Source organism: Pelophylax lessonae (genome assembly GCF_965119305.1).
Source record: "Pelophylax lessonae genome assembly, chromosome: 4".
Classification (NCBI taxonomy): domain Eukaryota; kingdom Metazoa; phylum Chordata; class Amphibia; order Anura; family Ranidae; genus Pelophylax; species Pelophylax lessonae.
Window position 1 is genome coordinate 98,078,465 of NC_138771.1, and position 22,915 is coordinate 98,101,379.

Genomic DNA, 22,915 nt, shown 5'->3' on the forward strand with positions numbered 1-22,915 from the left:
CAGAGTGGGTGAGAAAAACCTACAGGGGACCCCAGAAAACATTACCAACCGCTCAGGAGACTGCCAGCACGGGGAACTAACAAAAAATGGCTGCCCATGCATTTCAATGGGAGAATAGAAAGCATGAATTTACAGCAAAATCGTGGCGCACCATACGGTTTCCCGGATCCCAGACAAGAGGCATCAGAGAGTCCCTAGAAAGAGACTCCACCAGGACAAGGCCACCCCCACAAAAAAAACGCTGCCACGGCCCACAATATTTCCGCCCCCCAAAGATAAGACCTGCTATGGGTAGGGGAAAAAACTTGGAGGGGATAGGCCTAATATCCCAGAGGCCAGGGGAACCGAGGGAGCCCAGAGGGTCTGACTATTCCAGGGAGAGGGCCCACATCCACAACTCGCCATACCACGGTACCAGGTGGGCGCCACTTCGAACAGTCCACCTCCCACCTGGGGTGGGGGTGCTGCCAGCCAGGGGGTACGCTGCAACTCAGGGCGTTCCAGGTCGATCTCGTCCCAGCAAGACTTGTCCACTCGCAGGCTCATCCCCATCCATTGGGGCTCTGTCATAGCGACGCCTAGTTCTGGACTATAACCTGCTGACCTTGCTGGCCAGGCTGGGAGACCTTAAGGATCTAGAATATCCAGTCCCAAACCACAGCCGACTGTTGCTTGTAGTTCTCCAGGAACTCAAACTAGTGAAAAAAAAAAAAAAAAAATCACAAAATAACAAATTTCCCTATTAATAGCTAAGACCAAAATCCCTAGGTCCTATTCCTGAACTAGGCAGAAACAAACTGGAGGCTGTAGCAGAGTGCGTGGGGTTATGCCTGATGGGAGAGCCCCCCATAGGTGTAGTAAGGCTTTTTCCTGCCTAGTGTCCTATTCCTGATGGGAGGAGCATAACCCATTGGTCTAAAGAAGATATGGAGATGCGTCTGTCAATGGACAATAGGGAAAAATATATTTTCATTGTTTATTTGTATCAATTTACAAAATGCAAAATGAGCAAACAGAAGAAACATCTAAATCAAATCAATATTTGATGTGACTACCCTTTGGCTTTAAACAAGCATTGGTTCTTACACTTGCACACTTGGTACATTTGCACAAAGTCAGGGATTTTGTAGGATTAGATTTAGATGTAAGATTAAAAGCGGAAGTGCAGTCTAATACCCTAAATTCTCCACTGCAATCATTAATGTTCAGCCTGTGTCAAAATGAAAAAAATCCCAGTTTTTCAACCTTTATTTTGCAGTTTTCAGTGCTGTCACATGACTTCAATTCCTCTTCCTTCTGAGTTCAAGAGTAGCAAGTGGGTGTGGTTACTAAAAGCTAGAAGGACACTGTTCCTGTGTAGGCAGTGGGCATATACAGAATGGGGAGAGCTGATCTTGATCCTGCCCAGTGTTCTCTCATCAGTAAGGATGCATTGCACATCCTAATTCATGAGAAAATGAAAAAATATATCACACAGAACGGGGGGGGGTTGCAGTGCACATATACTGTATAGGTGTACTGGGCTTTTAACAAAGATTACCACAGGAGAAGGAAGCTGGACATAGAGGGGGGGGGGGGGGACTGTCAGCGCAGCTCTGGGGTCTCAGATCACAGTCTACAATAATCACTATACATTAAAGGAATAGTAAGGCAACCACACTAAGTCTACGTTTACACTAGTGCGACTTGTCATGCGACTTTGAACACACAAAGTCGCTTGACAAGCCACAGCCCAATGATTTCAATGGCACTCATTCCCATCTATGCGACTTTGAAAATCAACGACTTTAAAAAGGTACCTGCACTACTTTGATGCAACTTTTGCTACAACTTTGATCCAGAGAGTGTAAAGTTGGATCAAAGCTGAACTCAAAGTCACATCAAAGTCACTCTCCAAAGTCACACTCTGGCTAGGTTTCCACTAGTGCGACTTAAGTTGTGCGACTTCGAGTGCAGCTTTGATTCAACTTCATACTCTCTGGATCAAAGTCGCATCAAAGTAGTGCAGGGACCTTTTAAAAGTCACATAGATGGGAATGGGTGCCATTGAAAGCAATGGGCTGTGACTTGTCATGTGACTATGTGTCCAAAGTCGCATGACAAGTCGCAAAACGGAGCCTTTAACTCATTACTCACTTGTAACGAGCAATAGAAATCGATCTGTATCCTTCTAAACTTTCAAAAATGTTTCTTTGTACCTTCTTTCATATATTGTGCTGGTCACGTGACCCCCCTCTCCCTCTCAGATCATGTTCTGTGAAGGATAGGAGAGATGGGGGTGGGGCTGGGCAGGTCTAAGCATGCCTAAGAAAGACTGATAGGAAGTGAAAGACAGCTTAGCTAATTCAGATAACGGGAGAGAGCATTGTCGGTGAAGACAGGAAGAAGCTGTTTGTCTAGCTTAGATAAGACTTTCTAAGCTACACAAGCAGCTAGCCAGAAAATTAATAATATCAAAGGAATAGATATTTAACATACTATTAACAGGAAAAAAAAATAAAAATTTTGACTTGAGTTTTCCTTTACTAATTATAACAAGCAGGTGTTAATGAATATATATTGTATATGTAGGTTGAAACAGTTATTAACTTAAACAGAAACTGTTGCGTAGGAAGGTTAAAAGGGTGAGGAACAGGCAAACTCTTCTACTAAGGTGAGGTTATGGAAGACAGGCAAGATTTTAAGGAAGACTGGGTTTTCAAGATTTGCTGTTGGAGTTCTTTTGAAGAAGCACAAAAAACGGGCAACGGTGAAGACTGTAGATGCAGTGCAAAACCTAGTGCAGCAGATGGAAGACACATCATGCTTACTTCCCTTCCACACCAGATGTCCAGCAATGCCATCAGCACAGAACTGGCAGAAACCAGTGGGACCCAGGTACATCATCTACTGTTCGGAGAAGTCTGGCCAGAAGTGGTCTTCATGGAAGAATTGCGGCCAAAAAGCCATACCGTCGACATGGAAGCAGGGCTAAGTGACTCAACTATGCACAAAAATATAGGAACTGGGTGCAGAAAAATGGTACCAGGTGCTTTGGACTTATGAGCTAAATATTTGGCTGTAGCAGGAGGCAGTTTGCTTGCCGAAGGGCTGGAGAGCAGTACATTACGAGTGTCTGCAGGTAACAGTGAAGCATTATGGAGATTCCTTGCCAGTTTGGGGCTGCATTTCTGATGAATTTCTGTACTTCGGATTACAAATGAAGGTCGAGGTTTGGTCGGGTACAATAGTGTCCTCAATGCTGAGAAATACAGGCAGATACCTATCCAACATGTCATACCATCAGGGAGGAGTGTGATTGGCCCCCAAGTTTATTCTACAGCAGGACAACGACCCCAAACACACAGCCAATGTCATTGGGAACTATCTTCAGCATAAAAAAAGAACAAGGAGTCCTGAGGGTAATGGTTTGCCCCCCCCACTGAGACCTGATCTCAACAACATCGAGTCTGTCTGGGATTACATGAAGAGACCAAAGGATTTGAGGCAGCCTACATCCACAGGAGATTGGCTAAAACCTAGGATGTGAGTGGGATCGTCAGACCTTACTATATCAGTGGGTCTGAAAAAATGTCAGCTATACCTTAACGGTTAATATAACCGGGAACCTCAGGCAACCAAAAAATACTAATCAGCAAAAAGGATATGAGGTGGAAGTGACCATCTCAGAAAAGTTGCACAGACACTGGGCTCACAAGGTTAAAGGTGCATCAAAAACTTTATTAAGGTGGTAGAATGCAAAGAAGGCATTAAATACAAAAATTGCTAAAACAACTATACACAAATGCGTAAGTCATCCGTGGTGTTGGTATGACCCTGGAGACCTGTGTGGGTAGAGAATTGCTGTGGCAGCACTACCCAGTGGTCCCAAAGCAGTGCCATAAAATGAGGGGTGGGAACAGCAGAAAAAAACAAGTCCCCAAGGCTAAACATAGCCAACCAGGCAACATAGGACTCATCAGAAAAACAAGATGAGACACACCTGAAACAAACCGTAAACACCCTCAAGGACGGCCAAAAAGCCCCCTAAATAGCAGCCTGAAAAAATTTGCAGCCAAAAGAGGCATCAGCAAATGCCAGCACATCCACCATAAAAAAAATTGGTAAAGGTGTGAACAGACGACCAGATAGCGCCTTGCAAACCTGAACCACAGATGGCTGATGGCGAAAAGCCCAGGAAACACTAAGCGCCCGAGTAGCATGCGCCTTAACAGGGAAAGGTGGAACCTGACCCATAACTGAATAAGCCTGCACAACTGTCTGATCCATCTGGAAATAGTCACAGCAGACGCAGGCAGCCCTTTCTTTGGACCATCCGTGAGTACAAAGAACGAATCTGACTTCAGAAAAGACTCAGTAGTGTCCAAGTAAACCCTGATTGCCCGAACCACATCCAAAGTAAGTAGTGCGAATTCCTTAGGATGTTTTGGCATCGGACACAAAGAAGGTAACACAAAGTCCACATTTAAGTTAAAACTGGAAACCACCTTCGGAAGGACGGACGGATCTGGACGAAGTACCACTTTATCCCTGTGAACCACCAGATAGGGAGAACGACAGGACAATATCGCCAGATCAGACACTCTGCACACAGAAGTAATAGCCACCAGGAAGGTCACCTTCTGGGATAAGGTAAGCGGGGGAATCTCACGAATACTTTTAAAAGGAGGTTTCTGAAGAACCGACAGCACCAAATTAGGGTCCCAAGGTGGCAATAGAGGTTGCACCGGAGGTACCAAGTGTCGCACCCCCTGGATGAAGTTACGCACCAGGGAATAGGTGGCCAACGGCCTTTGGAAAAAAATTGCCAAGGCCGAAACTTGACCCTTGATAGTACTTAAGGCCAACTTTTGATCAACTCCCCATTGAAGGAAAGCCAATATCCGAGTCACAGAGTAAGAGCAAGGGGGAGTCCCAAGAGACTCATACCACGCAATAGACAACTTCCATGCACGATGAAAAAATCTTCCTAGAAATCGCTTTCCTCGCTTTAGGCAGAGTCACATCTGGAGTGCCCCAACGAAGGCACAACTGCTGGAACTCCTCCGGATGAAAGGACCATTCCCCTGCATCCAAGGCCTGTCGACTGAGATAATCTGCCTGCCAATTTTTCACTCCTGGAATGTGAACAGCGGAGAGAGCTGGAACAAAAGCATTCCGCCCAACGAAGGATGCCTGCCACTTCCAAGGCTGCAAGGACACTTTTGGTGCCCCCTTGGTGATGGACATAAGCCACGGTCGTGGCATTGTCCGTTCGAATGCGCTCTAGGCAACCCTGTAGGCACCCGGATCGCTCTCAGCGGCAGAACATTGATCGGTAACCTGGATTCCTCCAGGGACCAGACTCCCTGAGCAGATAACCTGCCGAGAACTCCCCCCCACCCGGACAGACTTGCATCCATGGATACAATTGTCCAAAATATAGGAAGTAAAGATTTTCCTTGCTTGAGCATCGGGGACCGAAGCCACCAGATCAGGGACTCCCTGGTCACCCGGCTCAGCTGGATCTGAATGTTCAGGGAATTTGGATTCTTGTGCCATTTGAGACGGATTTCCTTCTGGAGGATCCTCGTGTGGAATTGAATGAAGGGGACTGCCTTGAAGGATGACACCATCAATTTCAGAACTCTCATACAGGTCCGAAGGGATGACCATTTGCTGGAAAGCAACAGCTGAACTGCAGTCTGAAGTTTTTCCAGAGGAAGAAACACCCTGGCTGAGGATGACTATAAAGTCAGGCCCAGGTAGTCCAGTCTCATGGAAGGGACCAAGGACAACTTCCGAAGGTTCAGAATCCACCCGAACTCCTCCAGAGTTCTCATGGGGATTTCCAAATTTGTTTTGCAGCACCATAGGAGACTCCGCACAGAGAAGCAGATCGTCCAGGTAACCCAGGACTGATATCCCCTGCTGCTGCAACAGCGCCAGGATCGGAGCCAACACCTTTGTGAAGACCCGAGGAGCAGAGGCGAGACCAAGGGGCAATGCCACAAACCGATAGTGATCCTCTCCCACTGCAAAACGGAGAAACCATTGGTGTCCCGCACAGATTGGGATGTAAAGGAAGGCATCTTTGATTTCTATGGAGGCCAGGAAATCCCCCTGATGTAGGAAGGCCACCACCGTGCGAACCAATTCCATCTTGAATTTTTGAACTCACCCAAAGTAATTTAATGCTTTCAGGTCCAGGATTGGATGCACCTTGCCTTCCTTCCTGGGAACCGTGAACAGGTTTGAATAAAAGCCCTGAAAACGTTCCGGACACGGATCCGGAACTTTTACCCCCTGTTGAACCAGGTCCGGAACTGCCCCAGAGAGTGCTAGCAAGCTATACAGGGACAGTCGCGCATTGGAAGGGAAAAACCTTACCGGTGGGACGGATCGATACTCGATCTTGTAACTGGACTGTATGACCTCTTGAACTCATTTGTCTGGTATCCGGGATAGCCACAGGTCCGGGAACCGGCAAAGATGTCCCCCCACCCCAGATACGAATGAGAGCACACCTTCAGGCCAAGGAGGTCTTGTCCGCAGGTCTGGAGAAACCAGACTTTAGTTTGCTGGACCAAGGTCGATTGGAACCGCCTGAGGGAGTCATGAAGGGCTTTGCCTTATCGACTGACCCTGAGGGACGAAAAAACTTTTTATGTGCTGAAAAGGAGGGACCCTGGCTGCGACGAGGGTCCTTATTCTTGTTAGCCTGTGGAAGAAAGGTACTCTACCCCCCTGTAAGATCCTTAACAATGTCATCCAGGGTAGCTCCAAACAGGCGATCTCCTTGAAAAGGCAGATCAGTCAAAGCCTTCTTTGAAGTCTGATCCGCAGACCAGCACTTCAGCAAAACTATACGCCATAGGACCACTGCCAAGGCCATGGCGTAGTAACTTAGTCCATTCAGTCAACGTTTGTGTGACAAGGGCAACCGTAAACACCGGGCAGACCGCGCCAGGGAGTACATATTGCGGGCAACAGCCTCAGTCTTCCTATCCTCCGGATCCGTAACGGATGGGGAATCCTCCACTGGGATAACTGTAGCCTTAATCAGTCTTGAGACCGGAGGGCCCACCGTAGGTGGCACAGTCCACTTCTTTATCAGGGACTCCTCAAAAGGGTAGTGTCTAGCAATCCGCTTAGGCACCCCAGGGAAACGATTTGGACGGTCCCATTCTTTTTTGAACATGTTGTCAAAATACACGAGAAAGGGAGAAACCTTTGCCACTCTGGATGGCTTGTAAGGGCCAAATGTAACCTGCGCCCCAGTCACAGCCGCAGCTGCTTCCTCTAATTTTAGGGTTCCAGATACAACCAGTGCGTCCACCAATGCCTTATCTTGTGCGGCAGTGAAGGTAGAAATGTCATTTTCACTTTAAGAGGAGACAGGGCACGAGGTAGCAGACCTGGCAGGGAGACCCGCAACTCAGAATCTGAGACATCAGATGAGACAGGGGCAGGCGGAAGTCGTTTCTTTGCACCTCAACCTTTAAAGGCCACCTTTACCTGGGACACAAACGATTCCAGGACAGCCAAAATGACATATGTAGACAGCTGGGGGCCGGAAGGCCCTGCTGCCTCCTTGAGAGGGTCAGAGAGTGACACATGATCTGTAGGGTCCATGCTGCACCAGGGAAACCCGTCAGCCATAGTTGAAATAACAAAAAGGTGTCCCACCACGCCACAGCGCCCCCCCCCCCCCGAGGTAAGGCAAAGTGCACTAGAGATCTCCAGCAGAGAGAGAGAGAGACTCCCAGACTCACTGTACCAAAGATGCATCAGGAGGCCCAGAACGGCTGCACAACACGTGTCAGCAGCAATCTCGTATCCAAAAGGGGAGGATCTGAAGAGCAGCCCAGGGTATGGGGAGGGGGCTTCGCCCACAAAAAACGCCTCCAGGAACTCCCATCCCGATTTTTATTAGAAAAAGCCACCGCAAAATGGTCGTGCCGGGTGTACCAAGATGGCCACCGATCACCTCAGCTCATGAGGCTACAAGAAAATGGCAGCCCCGCGCGGTCTGCAGAGCAACGGAGGACCCTCGTGGGGACCCCCCCAGACTCCAGAACAGGATTGATTGGAAGGTGGGCCCTAAAGTGACAGGTAGAGACCCCCCCACACGATGGTTCATCCGTTGACGGCGGCGCCCCCCCACCCCCACATGCAGCTTGCCACGTGGTCCCAGCCCCTGGGAAGTAGGCCCAATAGCCCCCAGCAGTGAGGGGGAGCAGGTAGGTGGGGGGGGTGCGTGACAGGACAGAGGGGAACCTGGGATTGGGAGGGTCCGACCCTCCCAGGGAAGAGCCTGCGTCCTCCCCAAAATCCGCCAGGGGAGGAGGGGGGAACATTTACTCACCATACCGGAACAGGGGGGCGCCATCTCCTGACATAACCTCTGTCCGCCGAAGTGGGGGAGTTGTTGTCCAAATAGGAACGCTGCGACTCGTGTCTAGACCCGGTCGTGTGCGACCTGGCGAGACGTTTAACTCGCTGGGCCAGTCCCCGTCGAGTGGAACTATGTCGCGGCCTACCCAGCGTGGAGCTAAGGTCTGCGCACGCTCATTGGCCGGCTGGGGTGACCGCTGGATCTTTACATCCAGCCTGTTGCCCAGATCCGGCATCGTTGCTTGTAGATCTCACAGGAAAAAATCCAGAGAAAAGCGAATTAAAAAAAATTATCTAGAAAAAACTTTGCCAGAACCAGAGATCCCAGCAGGGAACTAGGTCCTTACTCCTGACTAGACAGATTAAAAATGACATCCTATGCAAGAAGAGAGAGCGTGTACACTCTGGGACTGCCCATAGAAGTAGCCAGAACTTTTTTTTGGTCTAGTGTCCTACTCCTGTAGGGTGCAGTATAACCCTATTGATATGCATCAGAGACTATGTCCGTCAAGGAACGATAGAGAAAATAGGAGAACAACAAGCTGCAAATATACACAGGCTACCATCATCATAGCAAAAGAGATACTAAGGTAATATTGGTTCATATAGCAATAAAAAAACCCTCCTGAAGGAGAAAAGAGAATGTACAGAGCAATCTCAGGCACCCACGTGGGTAGATAATAAGGCAAAATCCTTACACAGGAATATCTGGAAAAATGCACTCCATAGACCACACTACACTGTGCATAAGGAACGCATTCCATCAAGGGTGGAATAAGATCCTCATCAACATCTATACAGCTATTACTAATAGGTGATCAATTTAACTGTCAAATGGTAGCAATATAGCTATGACATAAAGACAACCATTGGTCAAATAATATATATGGAAAGAGGCCTGAGCACCATGGTGTATCGAGAGTGGGGCGTCCGGTAGAGACTGGCAGGTATTAGAGCAATGAAATAAATAAAAGTGCATTCATATTTACAGCATTTATTCATACCTGCCTAAAACTTTTGTACAGTATTGTATATGGTCAGAAAAGTGTAGTTACAATTTGCAAGATAATGGGTTAATTGAGGTATCAATGTCATACAGAATTTTTCTACTGTATTCATCAGCATTGCTGATAGGGTTTTCAATAACCATCATCCATGCTAAGTGCGTTTTCACTTTGGAAGAGTTTAAGGTAATGGTCTTGCAAGCTTTAGTAATGACTTGCATAGTTGTAGTAAAAATATACGTTTGGAGCTTTGGTTGACCGTTATCAGGAGTTAGCCTATAAGTCATACATATACCACAAATATTTTTTTTTTCCAGAATATCACAAATATTTATATGAACTGCAGTGCATGACATACTAATACTTGCATTACAATAATCGATACATACCACAGATTCCATGTCAGTCAGTGCTATTGCCTTCTGAAGCATCATTTTATAAAATGGTCGAATGAAGAACCCTGGAAAAAGAATATAGATGTTTAGAAAATTCATACAATGAACTGGCAAATAAAATAGGATTTTTGTACTCACCATAAAATCCTTTTCTTTGAGTTCATTGACAGACACAGCTCCATATTCTGTACCATAGGGTTATGCTGCCCTCTGCAGGAGTAGGACTAGGCAGACAACCGAAAAGCTTGGCTACACGCCGTGAGCCGTCCTCAGCTAGCATAATCCCCCTCTCTGCTTAGAGATACTCAGTTTTGTAACAAGCGGTAACAGAAGCATAAAAACTCCTTAGAGGGGTGGGTGCTGTGTCTGTCAATGAACTCAGAGAAAAGGATTATAGAGCTCCATATTCTGTACCATAGAGATGTCCCAAAGCAGCGCCAAACATGAGGGGTGGGAAAACAAACCCAAAGCTAAACACAAGCCAATCCAGGTAATAGTAGCTCAAATAGAACAACAGGAGCCCAACCTGAAATACACCCTCAAGAGGGAAAACAGACCCTCTAAATCGCAGCCTGCAAAACTTTCAGCCAAAGGAGGCATCCACAGATGCCCAAATATCCACTTTGTAAAACTTTGAAAAAGTGCGCACTGACAACCAAGTGGCCACCGATGACGGAAAGCCCGAGAAGCACCAAGTGCCCGAGTAAAATGTGCCGTCACAGGGAAGGGGTGGAAACCAACCCTTAGGCAAAAAAGCCTGGGTTGCTGTCTGTCTGATCCATGTGGAAATGGTAGCAGAGGAAGAAGAAAGCCCCTTCCGCGGTCCGTTCGTAATCACAAAGAGCGAGTCTGACCTCCAAAAGGACTCAGGGGCTAGCAAATATACCCGAATTGCTCGAACAACAGCCAGAGTATGCAATGCAAATCCCTGGGATGAGCCAGCCTGGGAAACAAGGATGGCAGCACAATGTCTTCATTCAAATGGAAATCAGAAACAGCCTTCAGGAGAAACTACAGCAGTAGTCACGGGACCACCTTATCCCTGTGAACCACCAGATAGGGAGAACAACAAGACAAAACCGCCAACTCTGACACACTGCGAGCAGAGGCACCTATTAGGACAGCGTAAGTAAAAGTAAAAGAGAGCATTTTTGAAGAACCGATAGAACCAGGTTCAAAATCCAGTGGCAGAGGAAAACATGCAGGTGGAGTAAAAAGAAGAATCCCTTGAAGGTAAGTAGGCACCAATGAATGGGAAGCCAAAGATCTTTGAAAAAGACTGCCAAGGCAGACACTTGGCTTTTCATGGTTCTCAAAGCCAGTTTCTGATCAACACCTTGTTGAAGAAAGGCCAGCATCTGAGCCACCGAAAAGGAATGAGGATGGACTCCTCGAACTTCACATCAGGAAATGTACGCCTTCCATGGTCGATGATAAAGCTTTCAAGACTTTGATTTCCTTGCCTGCAACTTGGTCGAAATCACCGACACAGACAAGCCCCTGTCCTTCAGCACCTGGCTCCCAACAGCCAGGCCGTTAAAGCTAGCAACCGTAAAAAAAAGGATGGAAGAACGGCCCCTGAGACAACAGATCATCCATGAGAGGAAGCCTCCAGGGGACATCGGCGACCAGTCGCACCAGGTCAACGTACCAAGACCAGCGAGGCCAGTCTGGAGCCACCAGAATGACCGGAATCTCTTCGGCCTCGAGCCTGTGTAGAAGTTGCGGAAGAAGCTGGCGTGGAGGAAAGGCGTAAATTAAATGGTACCGCCCAGAGCATCCATGGCGTCTGCCAGAGGATCTCGGGACCTGGCCATGAACCTCGCCACCTGTCTATTGAGCTGAGATGCCAACAGATTGATCTTGGGGGCGCCACACCACAGATAAATCTGATGAAACTCGTCCGGATAAAGGGACCATTCCCCCATGTCCAACGCCTGACAACTGTGTAAATCTGCCTTCCAATTTTCTTCCCCAGAACAAACCATTCGGCCCACTGGAGGATTCCGGACACTTCCAGGGCCACTAACACACCCTTTGTGCTGCCCAGGAGATTTAAATAAGCCACAGCTATGGCGTTGTCTGACTGAATCTGCACCAGGAGCTGCTCCATCCAATCATTCAGGCAAAGCTTGAAGTTACAAAACATTGATGGGCAATCTGGACTCATCCAATGTCCAACAGCTCTGGTCCAAGTTCAGCCCCTACCCACCCAGACAGGCATCTGTCGTGACCACTGTCCAGTATAAGGGGAGAAAGGATTTGCCCTGTAGCAAGGTCGGGGAGCGCAGCCACTAGACCAGAGAACTATTTGCCGCTCGACTCACATTGTCCAGCGACTTGGGACACTTGTCCCATTTGACCATAATCTCCTTTTGAAAGAGTCCCATGTAGAACTGTGCAAACGGAACTGCCTCAAAAAGGTATAAACTATCAGTCCCAACACTCGCATGCACACCCGAAGGGACGACCACTTCTGGGCTAGCAACAGTTGAATTGCAGAATGCAACTTCTGCAACTTTTCCAGAGGAAGGAACACTCCAGCTAGAGCTGAATCCAGAGTCAGCACCCAGAAAATCCAATCTCCTGGTTGGAACCAGGGCAGACTTCCGATAATTCAGAATCCACCCAATCTCCCAAAAAGTCTGGAGAGTAATTTCCACATCGACCGTCAGAGCCGATGGAGACTCTGCTCGCAAAAATTAGGTCGTTCGGGTACCCCAGCACAGCAACTCCCCGCTGACACAGCAACCGTAAGACTGGGGCTAACACTTGGGTGAAGAACCGAGGAGCGGAGGCTAGACCAAAGGGGAACGTCACAAACTGATTGTGCTCATTTCTCACAGCAAAGCAGGGGAATCGCTGATGCTGGGTGCAAATTGGAATGTGCAGGTAGGCATCTTTGTCCTCCAAAGAAGCCAGGGCACTCCCTGGATGCAGGGACGCCACCACCATCCAAATGGACTCCATCTTGAATTATTGCACCCACACAAAATGGTTCAGGACCTTGAGGTCCAGAATCAGGATGAGCTTTGCCCTCCTTCCTTGAAACCAAAAAAGGGTACGAACAAAACCCCCGAAAACATTCTAACACCGGAACCGAGACTATCACGCCCTGGGACAACAAGTCCTGCCTTGTCCACAACAGAGCTTGCAGCCGATCTGGGGGCAGGTGCACATTGGAAGGAAAGAACCTTTTTGAAGGACAAGAACAGAATTCTGTCTTGGAACCAGATACAATCACCTCGTGGACCCACTGGTCGCTGACCCAGGAGGTCCACGACCCCGGAACCAGCGAGGACGTTCCCCCACCCCAGACATGGATAGGGGCAAACCTTAATGCCGAAGGGGCCTTGTCAGCAGGTCTGGAGAAGCCTGCCCTCTTGATTGCCAGACCAAGGCCACCAGAAACCTCCCGAAGGTCGGGACGAAAAAACTTCTTGTGGGCTGAAAAGGAGGTCCCACGCCGCCGGCGAGGCACCTTCCCAGACTGTAGAAGGAAAGTACTCTAATTCCCGTCAGACTCTTAATGATGTCATCCAGCCTAGCCCCGAAGAGGTGCTCACCCTGAAAAGGCAATTCAGTCAGGGCCTTTTTGGAGGTTTGATCCGCAGACCAACACTTCAGCCACAAAAAAGTACCATTGCCGAGACAGATAGCTTAGAGACTTACGGGAACCGCATTCAAAGATGCATCGCAGACAAACTACAGACCCTGGACCAACCGATCCAACAGTTTGCCATACTGGCCGCCCCCCATGGCCAGACGCAAAAGCATCGCCCACACCGTCAGTGCCTGAGACACCAGAGCGGAGGCCAAAACAGGCCGCAACAAGGCACCAACCATAGTAAACAAGAGAACCCTGGAGGGATCAACCAGCCCAGGAAGTACCAGCGCTCCACACCGCATCCAGGGAAGGAGAGGAGGAGTCCCTCCTCGCCACTAGAGACTTGAACCTCTTTGCACTGAAGTGGGGGAGCAGTCAGCCAGAAGGAACGCTGTGACTCAGGCCAAGACACGGTCGTATGCGACCGTGGGAGACATTTAACTTGCAGGCCAGCCCCGTCCAGTGGTGCTATGTCGCAATCGACTGTCCTGAACTAGGCAAACAAGAACCGAGTATCTCTAAGCAGAGAGGGGGATTATGCCAGCCGAGGACAGCCCATGGGGCGTAGCCCAGCTTTTGTGTTGTCTGCCTAATCCTACTCCTGCAGAGGGCAGCATAATGCTAAGGTAAAGAATATGGAGCTGTGTCTGTCAATGAATGGAAGAGAAAATAAATTTTGACTTATATTTAAACTCCATATCTTGGAGTGCAGTATAAGGCTCAAAGTATTCAAAAACCCTTGGTTATCAGCTTGTACCTTCAGGTGATCGGACACTGGCAAGCTCTTGAGGACACATCCCCTTGGGGTACCTCCCCCTATAACCCTGCCTCAGTTTTTAGCAGATTAATTAGGTAAATTGTGTGCATGCATGTGTGTGTGCGTGCGTATGAGAAAGGGGTGGGGTATTACCTGTATCCTGTACTGTACTCCAAAATAAGAATGTCAAAATTCTTATCTTCATCAGACAGTACAGGACACGGGCAAAATAGTCACAGACCATGGGGACCATGTCCACAAACAACAAATTTGGGGTGGGAAAAAAACTAGGCAACAGGTGCCCACCATTAAGGGTTAACAAATCCTGCCTTAAAGTGTTGCTGCAATCAGGGTAACCGGAGCCACTATTGTCCAAATATGGGGTAATCCTATAGGATATGGGGGAATAATCAGGTAATGAAGTGGTGGCAATAAACAGAGATTTTGTAAAATCTTACCGTAAAATTCCTTTCTCCGAGTCCTCTGACAGTCGCCGCCCACTCATTCAGTCTTCACCAATGGGTATTGACCTCTTATCCATAGCAGCAAGCTAGGCATAAGACTTGTTAGAAACAAAGCAATTTACATAGACACACCTGTAGGGGGCTGTCCCACTGGTCCAATACCCCCCTGCTATCAGCATTCCCAACTCAATTTCGTAGCAAGCAGTTAAAAGTCCAAAAGAACCCCACTTAGAGGGGTGGGGGCGGTGACTGTCAGAGGACTCAGAGAAAGGAATTTTCCGGTAAGATTTTACAAAAATTCAGTTTTCTCTTACGTCCTCTGACAGTCGCCGCCCACTCATTCAGTCTTCACCAATGGGATGTCCCAAAGCAGTGTAGACATGAGGGGTGGGAAGCGCAACCGTCACAAAGGCAACGCAGCACCCAGGTCAGAGAAAGGAACCTTATCTGAGCAGAAAGGTTAAAACTCTGAGTAACAGAAAAGCTCTACTGGAGCAAACAACCCAGGAAAGCAAATAAACAAAGGGGAGAAAACAACCTCAACAGAAGGGGACCGGCCAACGCCAAGGCCCCCTTAAGGCACTGCCGCACACAGAACTTTGCGGCCAAAGGAGGCATCTGCTGATGCCAAAACGTCAAGTTTATAGAATTTGGAAAAGGTGTGCACGGACGACCAAGTCACTGCCTTGCACACCTGGGCCACCGAAGCCTGATGGCGGAAAGCCCATGACGCACTCACCGCTCTGGTAGAGTGCGCCTTGACAGGGAAGGGGGGAACCCGTTCCCTAATAGAATAGGCCTGTACAATCGTATGCCTGATCCATTTAGAAATGGTTGCCGCAGACGCAGCCATACCCTTCCTAGGGCCCTCGGGAAGGATAAAAAGGGAATCCGACTTCCTGAAGGATTCAGTAGACGCCAGGTACACCCTGATCGCCCGGACTAAATCCAAGGAATGCAAAGCAAACTCCTTAGGATGCTTAGGATTCGCACACAGCGAAGGCAGGACAATATCCTAGTTAAGGTGAAAATCCGACACCACCTTAGGTAGGAAAGATTGGTTAGGTCGCAAGACCACCTTATCCCTATGAACCACCAGGTAAGGGGAACGGCAAGACAGAGCCGCCAACTCCGACACTCTGCGAGCAGATGTGATCGCCACCAGAAAGGCAACCTTTCGGGACAGCACAGGCAGAGGAATCTCCCTGATGTTCTCAAAGGGAGGCCGTTGTAAAACGGACAGGACCAAATTCAAATCCCAAGGAGGTAAAGGCGCTGTCCTAGGAGGAGCCAAGTGACGCACACCCTGAATAAAGGTGCGTATCAAAGAGTTTGACGCCAAGGGGCGTTGGAAAAGGATTGCCAGCGCAGACAACTGACCCTTAATTGTGGTCAGCGCAAGACGCTGGTCCACACCAGTTTGCAGGAAGGCCAGCACCCTCGCCACCAAAAAGGAGCGAGGATGGATGCCCCTGGACTCACCAGGCAAAATAAGCCTTCCAGGTACGGTAATAGATCTTACCGGACGAGGCCTTCCTAGCCTTAAGCAGGGTAGGAATGACCGCCGAAGAGGGACCTCGATCTCTCAGAACCTGGCTTTCAACAGCCACGCCGTTAAAGCCAGCGACCGTAAAGCAGGATGAAGATCGGCCCCTAAGACAGCAGATCGTCCCGTAACGGGAGCCGCCAGGGAAGCTCGAAGACCAGTTGCATGATGTCCGCGTACCAAGACCGGCGCGGCCAGTCCGGGGCCAACAGAATCAACAACTTTGGTTCCGAGACCAACCTGCGAAGGAACCTGGACAACAACTGAATCGGGGGGAAGGCATAAATCAGGCGATACTGATTCCAAGGCACCACCAGCGCATCTGAGGCGTCTGCCAGAGGACCGCGCGTTCTTGCCACGAACCTTCCTACCTTGTTGTATAGCAGGGATGCAAACAGATCCACATCTGGGGACCCCCATCTCGCACACAGCATCTGAAACACCTCCGGGTGTAGGGACCATTCCCCCTGGTCCAGGGTCTGGTGGCTCAGATAATCGGCCTGCCAATTCTCCACACCCAGAATGTGAACTGCCGAAATCGCCGGGGAGTGTGTCTCGGGCCCAAGACAGAATCTTGGTCACTTCCTGGGCCGCCCGGGCACTCCTGGTGCCCCCTTGGTGATTGATGTAAGCCACCACAGTGGCGTTGTCCATCTGCACCAGCACAGGGCGGCCCCGAAGATGATCCGACCAACGGAGCAAGCACAGTCTGATCGCTCGCAGTTCCAAGATATTTATCGGCAGGGAGGATTCCTCCTCCGACCAAGTGCCCTGGGCAGTCAGAGTGCCCAGAACGCCACCCCAGCACCGATAGGCTGGCGTCCGTGGTGATCACCGTCCACAACAACGGCCGGAAAGACTTCCCCTCCGTCATGGCCGGAGACTGGAGCCACCACAGAAGATCCTCTCTGGCTTGGCGACTCAAAGATATCCTCTTTTCCAAGGATTGAGGATGCCTGTCCCACCTGGCCAGGATCTCCGCTTGGAGAGATCGTGTGTGGAACTGTGCAAACGGTATCGCCTCAAAGGCTGACACCATCAATCCCAGGGACCACATGCAGGTCCTGAGTGACGAGGATTCGCTGTCCCTGAGGGACCTGACCTCGTTCTGCAGAGTCCGGAGCTTGTCCTCCGGCAGAAACACTTTTGCTTGGGCGGAGTCCAGGACCATCCCCAAGTAAGGGAGGTGAACAGAAGGAGACAAAGTCGACTTCTGAACGTTGATGGTCCACCCGAACTCCTGGAGCGTCTGAACCGTAGTGGACAGATCGCGTAGTAGGCTCTGGCTGGCACTCGACCTTAACAGGAGATCGTCCAGATATCCCAAGACCGCAACGCCCTGCGCCCGAAACAGGGCTAGAACAGGAGCCGGCACTTTGGTAAACAACCTTGGAGCCGAAGCGAGACCGAAAGGTAACGCCACAAACTGATAGTGTTCCTCCTCGATTGCGAATTGGAGGTACCTCTGATGACCCTCGAAGATGGGGATGTGTAAATACGCATCCTTGAGGTCGATGGAAGCCAGGAAATCTCCCAGGCTCAGGGAGGCTACCATCGAACGGAGGGATTCCATGTGGAATTTTTGAACCCGCGCGAAGCGGTTCAGAGCTTTCAAGTCCAGAATTGGACGTACCTTGCCCTCCTTTCTGGGCACAGTGAACAGATTGGAGTAAAACCCCCGAAATCTGTCCCGATGTGGCACCGGGACGATCACACCTGTGGGAGAAGATCCTGAACCGCCCGATGAAGATTTTGCAAAGATCTGGGGTCAAATGAAGATTTGAGGGAAAGAACCTGTCCACTGGCCGCGAAAGGAATTCGATCTTGTAACCTGATCGAATGATTTCCTGAACCCACCTGTTCGGAATCCGAAGCAGCCAAGGTTCGATAAAAACGCGCAGACGTCCCCCCACTACTGTAACGAGTGAGGGCATCCCTTCAGGTGGGGTTGGACTGGGCCAATGCGCGAGCTTGGGCGGCTTTTGACTTCCCCGCCCAAGGCTTCCTCTGGCCACCATGAAGGGTTTCCCCTTGTCCTGTGCTTTGAAGGCACGAAAGGACCCCTGATTTGGTTTAAAGAAAGGGCCCCGCTTACCGCGGAAAAACTTACCCTTGGGATTCTGAGGCAGCAGAGTGCTCTTGCCCCCAGTGACCCCTTTAACCAATTCGTCCAGGGAGTCCCCAAAAAGGCGAGTCCACGAATAAGGGATGTCAGACACCGTCTTCCTGGAAGTCTGGTCAGCCGACCAGCTCTTCAGGAATACCAAGCGACGGGTAAGCACCGCGACACCGGCTAAAGGGGCATCACACAGGTACAGAACAGCCTAAATAATCTGGTCCACCATCTCCAAAGTAGTAGGAGGGGCGGAATCAGCCAAGAGGGTGCGTCTGAGCAGCTTGGCCTAATCTACCACAGCCTGAGACACCATGACGGAGGCGAAAATAGGTTTCAGCAAGGAACCCGCCACAGAGCGTCCTGGATCTTCGGATCTTCTTCCGAAGATCCGACTAACTAGCGCAGGAACAAATAAAAAGCTAGTAGTGCAAGAAAACACTTTGTATAAAATAAAAGTAATAAAAAACAGAAGAAAGGCTGAGACCGTAGCCCCAGCACAGGGATAGCCTATCTTACTCCTAACTAGGCAGAAGACAAACAGAGTTGGGAATGCTGATAGCAGGGGGGTATTGGACCAGTGGGACAGCCCCCTACAGGTGTGTCTATGTAAATTGCTTTGTTTCTAACAAGTCTTATGCCTAGCTTGCTCCTATGGATAAGAGGTCAATACCCATGGGTGAAGACTGAATGAGTGGGCGGCGACTGTCAGAGGACGTAAGAGAAAACTTACATTTACACACACAGCTATAATGTATATGTATAGTGGGCCCTAAGAACATAAATGGACCACCGCAAGGTTGTTGAAAAAGGTTTTCCTTAGTGGCTAAGCGATAAAACTGAAAGAAACGTAGGCCTCTGAGACAGATCCCTGTTCAGCTTGTGCTGTTGGGAGGAAGACAGAATGTCCATAAAGAACTTAAAAACGAGAGAAAACCTTGAGGCCATCTAGGGTGTGGTACCTGAGAAGAACCCCTACATGATATTGGGAAGCGCATAACCTCTAGTAAGAATTATATGTCTAGAGTAGTTCTTTTGGGTAATGGAAACAAACTTTCTTTTTAGGGGTGCCAGTGACGTTAGGAAAGTCTAAGGCATGACTACTGTCTAAAAGGAGGTCAGAAAGTAGGGATCCACCACTGGTACTAATTAATAAGTTCCCGTGATTGGGTTCTGTCAGTGTGGAGTCCCTCAGGGCAGGGTCCCACAGTAGACAGAAGATGGTGTAAAGGAGATTGGATTAAAAATTAAGCTGAAGGATCTAGTTTGTGCAATCTTGAAGTGGAAGTACAGCCTAATACCTTTAAATTCTCCCCTGCAATCATTAATGTGAGCAGAGTTCAGCCTTATGTGTCAAAATCACAGTTTTGCTACCTGTATTTTGCAGTATTCAGTGCTGTCCCATGACTTCAATTCCTCTTCCTGCTGAGTCCAAGTGGGTGTGGTTACTGAAAGCTAGTGACATTACTTCCAGGGAGGGACCTGTGTAGCCAGTGTGCGTATACAGAATGGGAGGAGCGGATCATAGGGTCCCGCCCAGTGTTCTCTCATCAGTAAGTATGCACTGTACATCCAAATTCATGAAAAAATTAAGAAATAATTCACACAGGACACGGTGGGGGAAGGTGCAGTGCACATATACAGTATAGCTGTGCTGGGCTTTGAATGAAAACTACCATAGGAGAAGTAAGCTGGACACTGTCAGTGTAGCTGGAAGTGCTCTGGGGTCTCAGCTCTCAGTCTACAATGATCATAGTACAGGCAACCACACTAGGTCTACGTTTCCACTAGTGCGACTTGTCATGCGATTTTGGACACACAAAGTCGCATGACAAGTCAGAGCCCATTGATTTCAAAGGCACCTGTTACCATCTATGCGACTTTGAAAATCAGCGACCTTGAAAAGGTACCTGCACTACTTTGATGCAACTTTGATAAAGTGAGTGAAAAGTTGGATCAAAGCTGCACTCAAAGTCACACTTCAAAGTCGCACTCTAGCCTAGTGGCTACGTTTATACTAGTGCGACTCTTAAATGAAATTAAAACACCAGTTTCTTAAAAAATAAGACATTATCAGTTTATTGAGCATTGCACGCAAAGTATGAACCAACTGTGCACACCAACACTGGGCCAGCAGATAAAGTACCTGGGGGAGGTAGCTGCATATGTAACAGGAAAATCCAAGGACTCCAGGGGTGACCACTCGGCTGAATAGGACAAGAGGAGATGCTGAAACAGCATCTGTGCGGGAAGAGGTCTCACATCTCACATGCCGGTGAAGGAACCTGTGCAGGAGTGGGTTCTTGTATGTGCCAGCTGCGGCTGCCCAAGTTACCCAGAGTGCAAGGAGAGTGCAGTGTGGCCCACGATGGGAGCCGCGCATGTCGCCTGGAAATTATGTCACGGGTCTGGCGGAACTGGAAGCCTGTGTCGGTAATGCAAGGGCAGCGAAGGAGTGCGACACTGAGCAGACCTCGGCGTGGATGGGAGAATAAGGGAAAGTCAGCTGTAGGACAACTACATGTTTCGGGGGCAGGCCTCTTCTTCAGGTCAAAACCTTTATGAGTCCTAAGTCACATGACAAGTTACACTAGTGGAAACGGGTCCTTAAACTCAATACTCACATGTAATGAGCAATAGAAATTGATCTGTATCCTTCTAAACTTTCAAAAATATTCCTTTGTACACTATTTCTTTTGTATACTGCACCGGTCACGTGACCCCCTCCCTCTCTCTCAGGAAAAGCTGCTAGCCTAAACCAGGCTAAGAAGACAGGAGATCATGTTCTGTGAAGGATAGTAGGGATAGAGGTGGGGCTGGGTAGGTTTAGGCATGCCTGTCTAAGAAAGACACATGCAGCTAGCCAGAAAATGAATATTATCACAGATAAAGATATTTAACATACTATTAATAGGAAAAAAAATCATTTTTGACTGGAGTTTCCCTTCAACTTTGATGCATTTACAAATAGACCTACAGAAAAGGGACAGGGGTAACCCCAGAAACGATCATAGGTGTGCAATAGACTCTGTAAAGTGCACAAAAGATGCAAAAAAAAAAAGTGACCATTCAAGATGAATAAAGTGCAACAAATTGCATTAGTGCTAATGTAATGCACTGTGCCACTTCTTCGCCACCTGTGTTGGCCATCCACCACCTCAGGAAACTAGCAAAAAAACTAAGGGGGGAGGCACCCTGAGGGTGGGGGTGATCTCAAGAGCGTTCTAGTGTCCAATCATCTGAGGCACAAGCCTACAACCCAGGGTCTATAAATACTTTGCTGTGTCCTGTACTGTACACCTGAGATAATGCATTTACTTCCGTAACTGTTAAAGTGGTTCTAAAAGCAGATTTTCTATGCATTAAAGCAGAACTGAAGGTAAAACGTTTTTGTTCCATTTTGGATACAGAAAGGGTGGGTTATAATCCCCATCAGATTTTGTTTTAGCTATCTGTTTCCCATTGCAGAGTTTTTCCTTCAGGTCCTGTCCTATAGTGAAACAGGAAGTAGGAGGAAATTCCTGAAAATTAGGGGAATCCTTTGGGGACCACCAGGTCAATGGAACTAGCATCCCTATCGCTCCTGTGAATGAACAATGTCCATTTACAGGAGCGAGCCTGCTTGAGTGCCCCCATAGCAAGAGGCTTGCCATTGGGGGCACTCGGCAGGGGGGAGGAGGAGCAGCCGGAATTGGCAATGGAGACCCAAAAATAAGAGGATCAGGGCTGCTCTGTGCAAAACCATTGCAGAGAGCAGGTAAGTATAACACGTTTGCTAGTTTTTTTTTTTTCTTTTTCATTTTAACCATTAGAATCACTTTAAGTTACTTACAAAGCAAATGTTTTTTTTTAAAAACAGGTAGGACATTTAGGAATAAAAAATTATATATAGTAACGTTTTTATTCGGCTCACAAATTCTAAGCATTTCATTTAGCATTATTCGTCTATGAGTGGACTCATAAAAACAAATTTATGTTTGGATATACTTTGTACTTGGCTATTTATTAACCGCTTTCCATTATTTTATTTCAAATCTATGATAAACAGTTTTCAAGTCAGAAAAACACTGAAAAAAAAAAAAAGAATTATGTGTATACAGGGCTTGTGAACCAGTGGATCACATTCTAAGTACCTTCCCGTCTTATGACCAGCAAAACAACTTCTGTTAACCTAAGCATATCACATGTCATCTATTAAGTAAACATATATACTTATCAGTCCTTGTCTAAGGAAGAAAGAACGTGTCCCTATGTTACCTAATACTATGGTTATGGAAAGTTATATAAAGCACAAACCAACCATCTAGCAGCTTTCCATGGTAGACTGCCATCCCAGCCACACGACCAATAAATTTGAAATAGGAAAGATGGTCTTCATTGCACAGGCCAGAGTTTGGATTTATCTGCAATGTATAATTATCACTGTAAAAGAGAATCAGAAATTGGTGTCAATATTCTCCGACATGAAAATTTAGTTACATAATAGGATGCTAATGGTGCTAATATAATTATTAAGACACTTTTCATATTGTATGTTACTTTTTAAGTACCATTTACATGGAAGATGTACATTACTTGCTGACATTCTTTAAATTGAAAGAAGTGACAGAATGTTGCCCATAAAATTGCAGGGTATTAGCATATTTTCCAGAA

At 48.1% G+C, this 22,915-nt stretch overlaps 1 protein-coding gene across 5 annotated transcripts in view; it reads right to left on the minus strand.

Annotated features, from left to right (window-relative positions):
• The window catches only part of NEDD4 (NEDD4 E3 ubiquitin protein ligase), a 519,020-nt gene that overhangs the window by 66,769 nt on the left and 429,336 nt on the right, over positions 1 to 22,915 (minus strand). For all 5 annotated transcript variants that reach the window (XM_082253414.1, XM_082253413.1, XM_082253415.1 and 2 more), the window contains 2 exons: positions 22,563 to 22,684; positions 9,770 to 9,840 (listed from right to left, as the gene is read on the minus strand). In XM_082253414.1, coding sequence (XP_082109540.1) covers positions 9,770 to 9,840; positions 22,563 to 22,684 — 193 coding nt within the window. The remainder of the gene's footprint in view (positions 1 to 9,769; positions 9,841 to 22,562; positions 22,685 to 22,915) is intronic.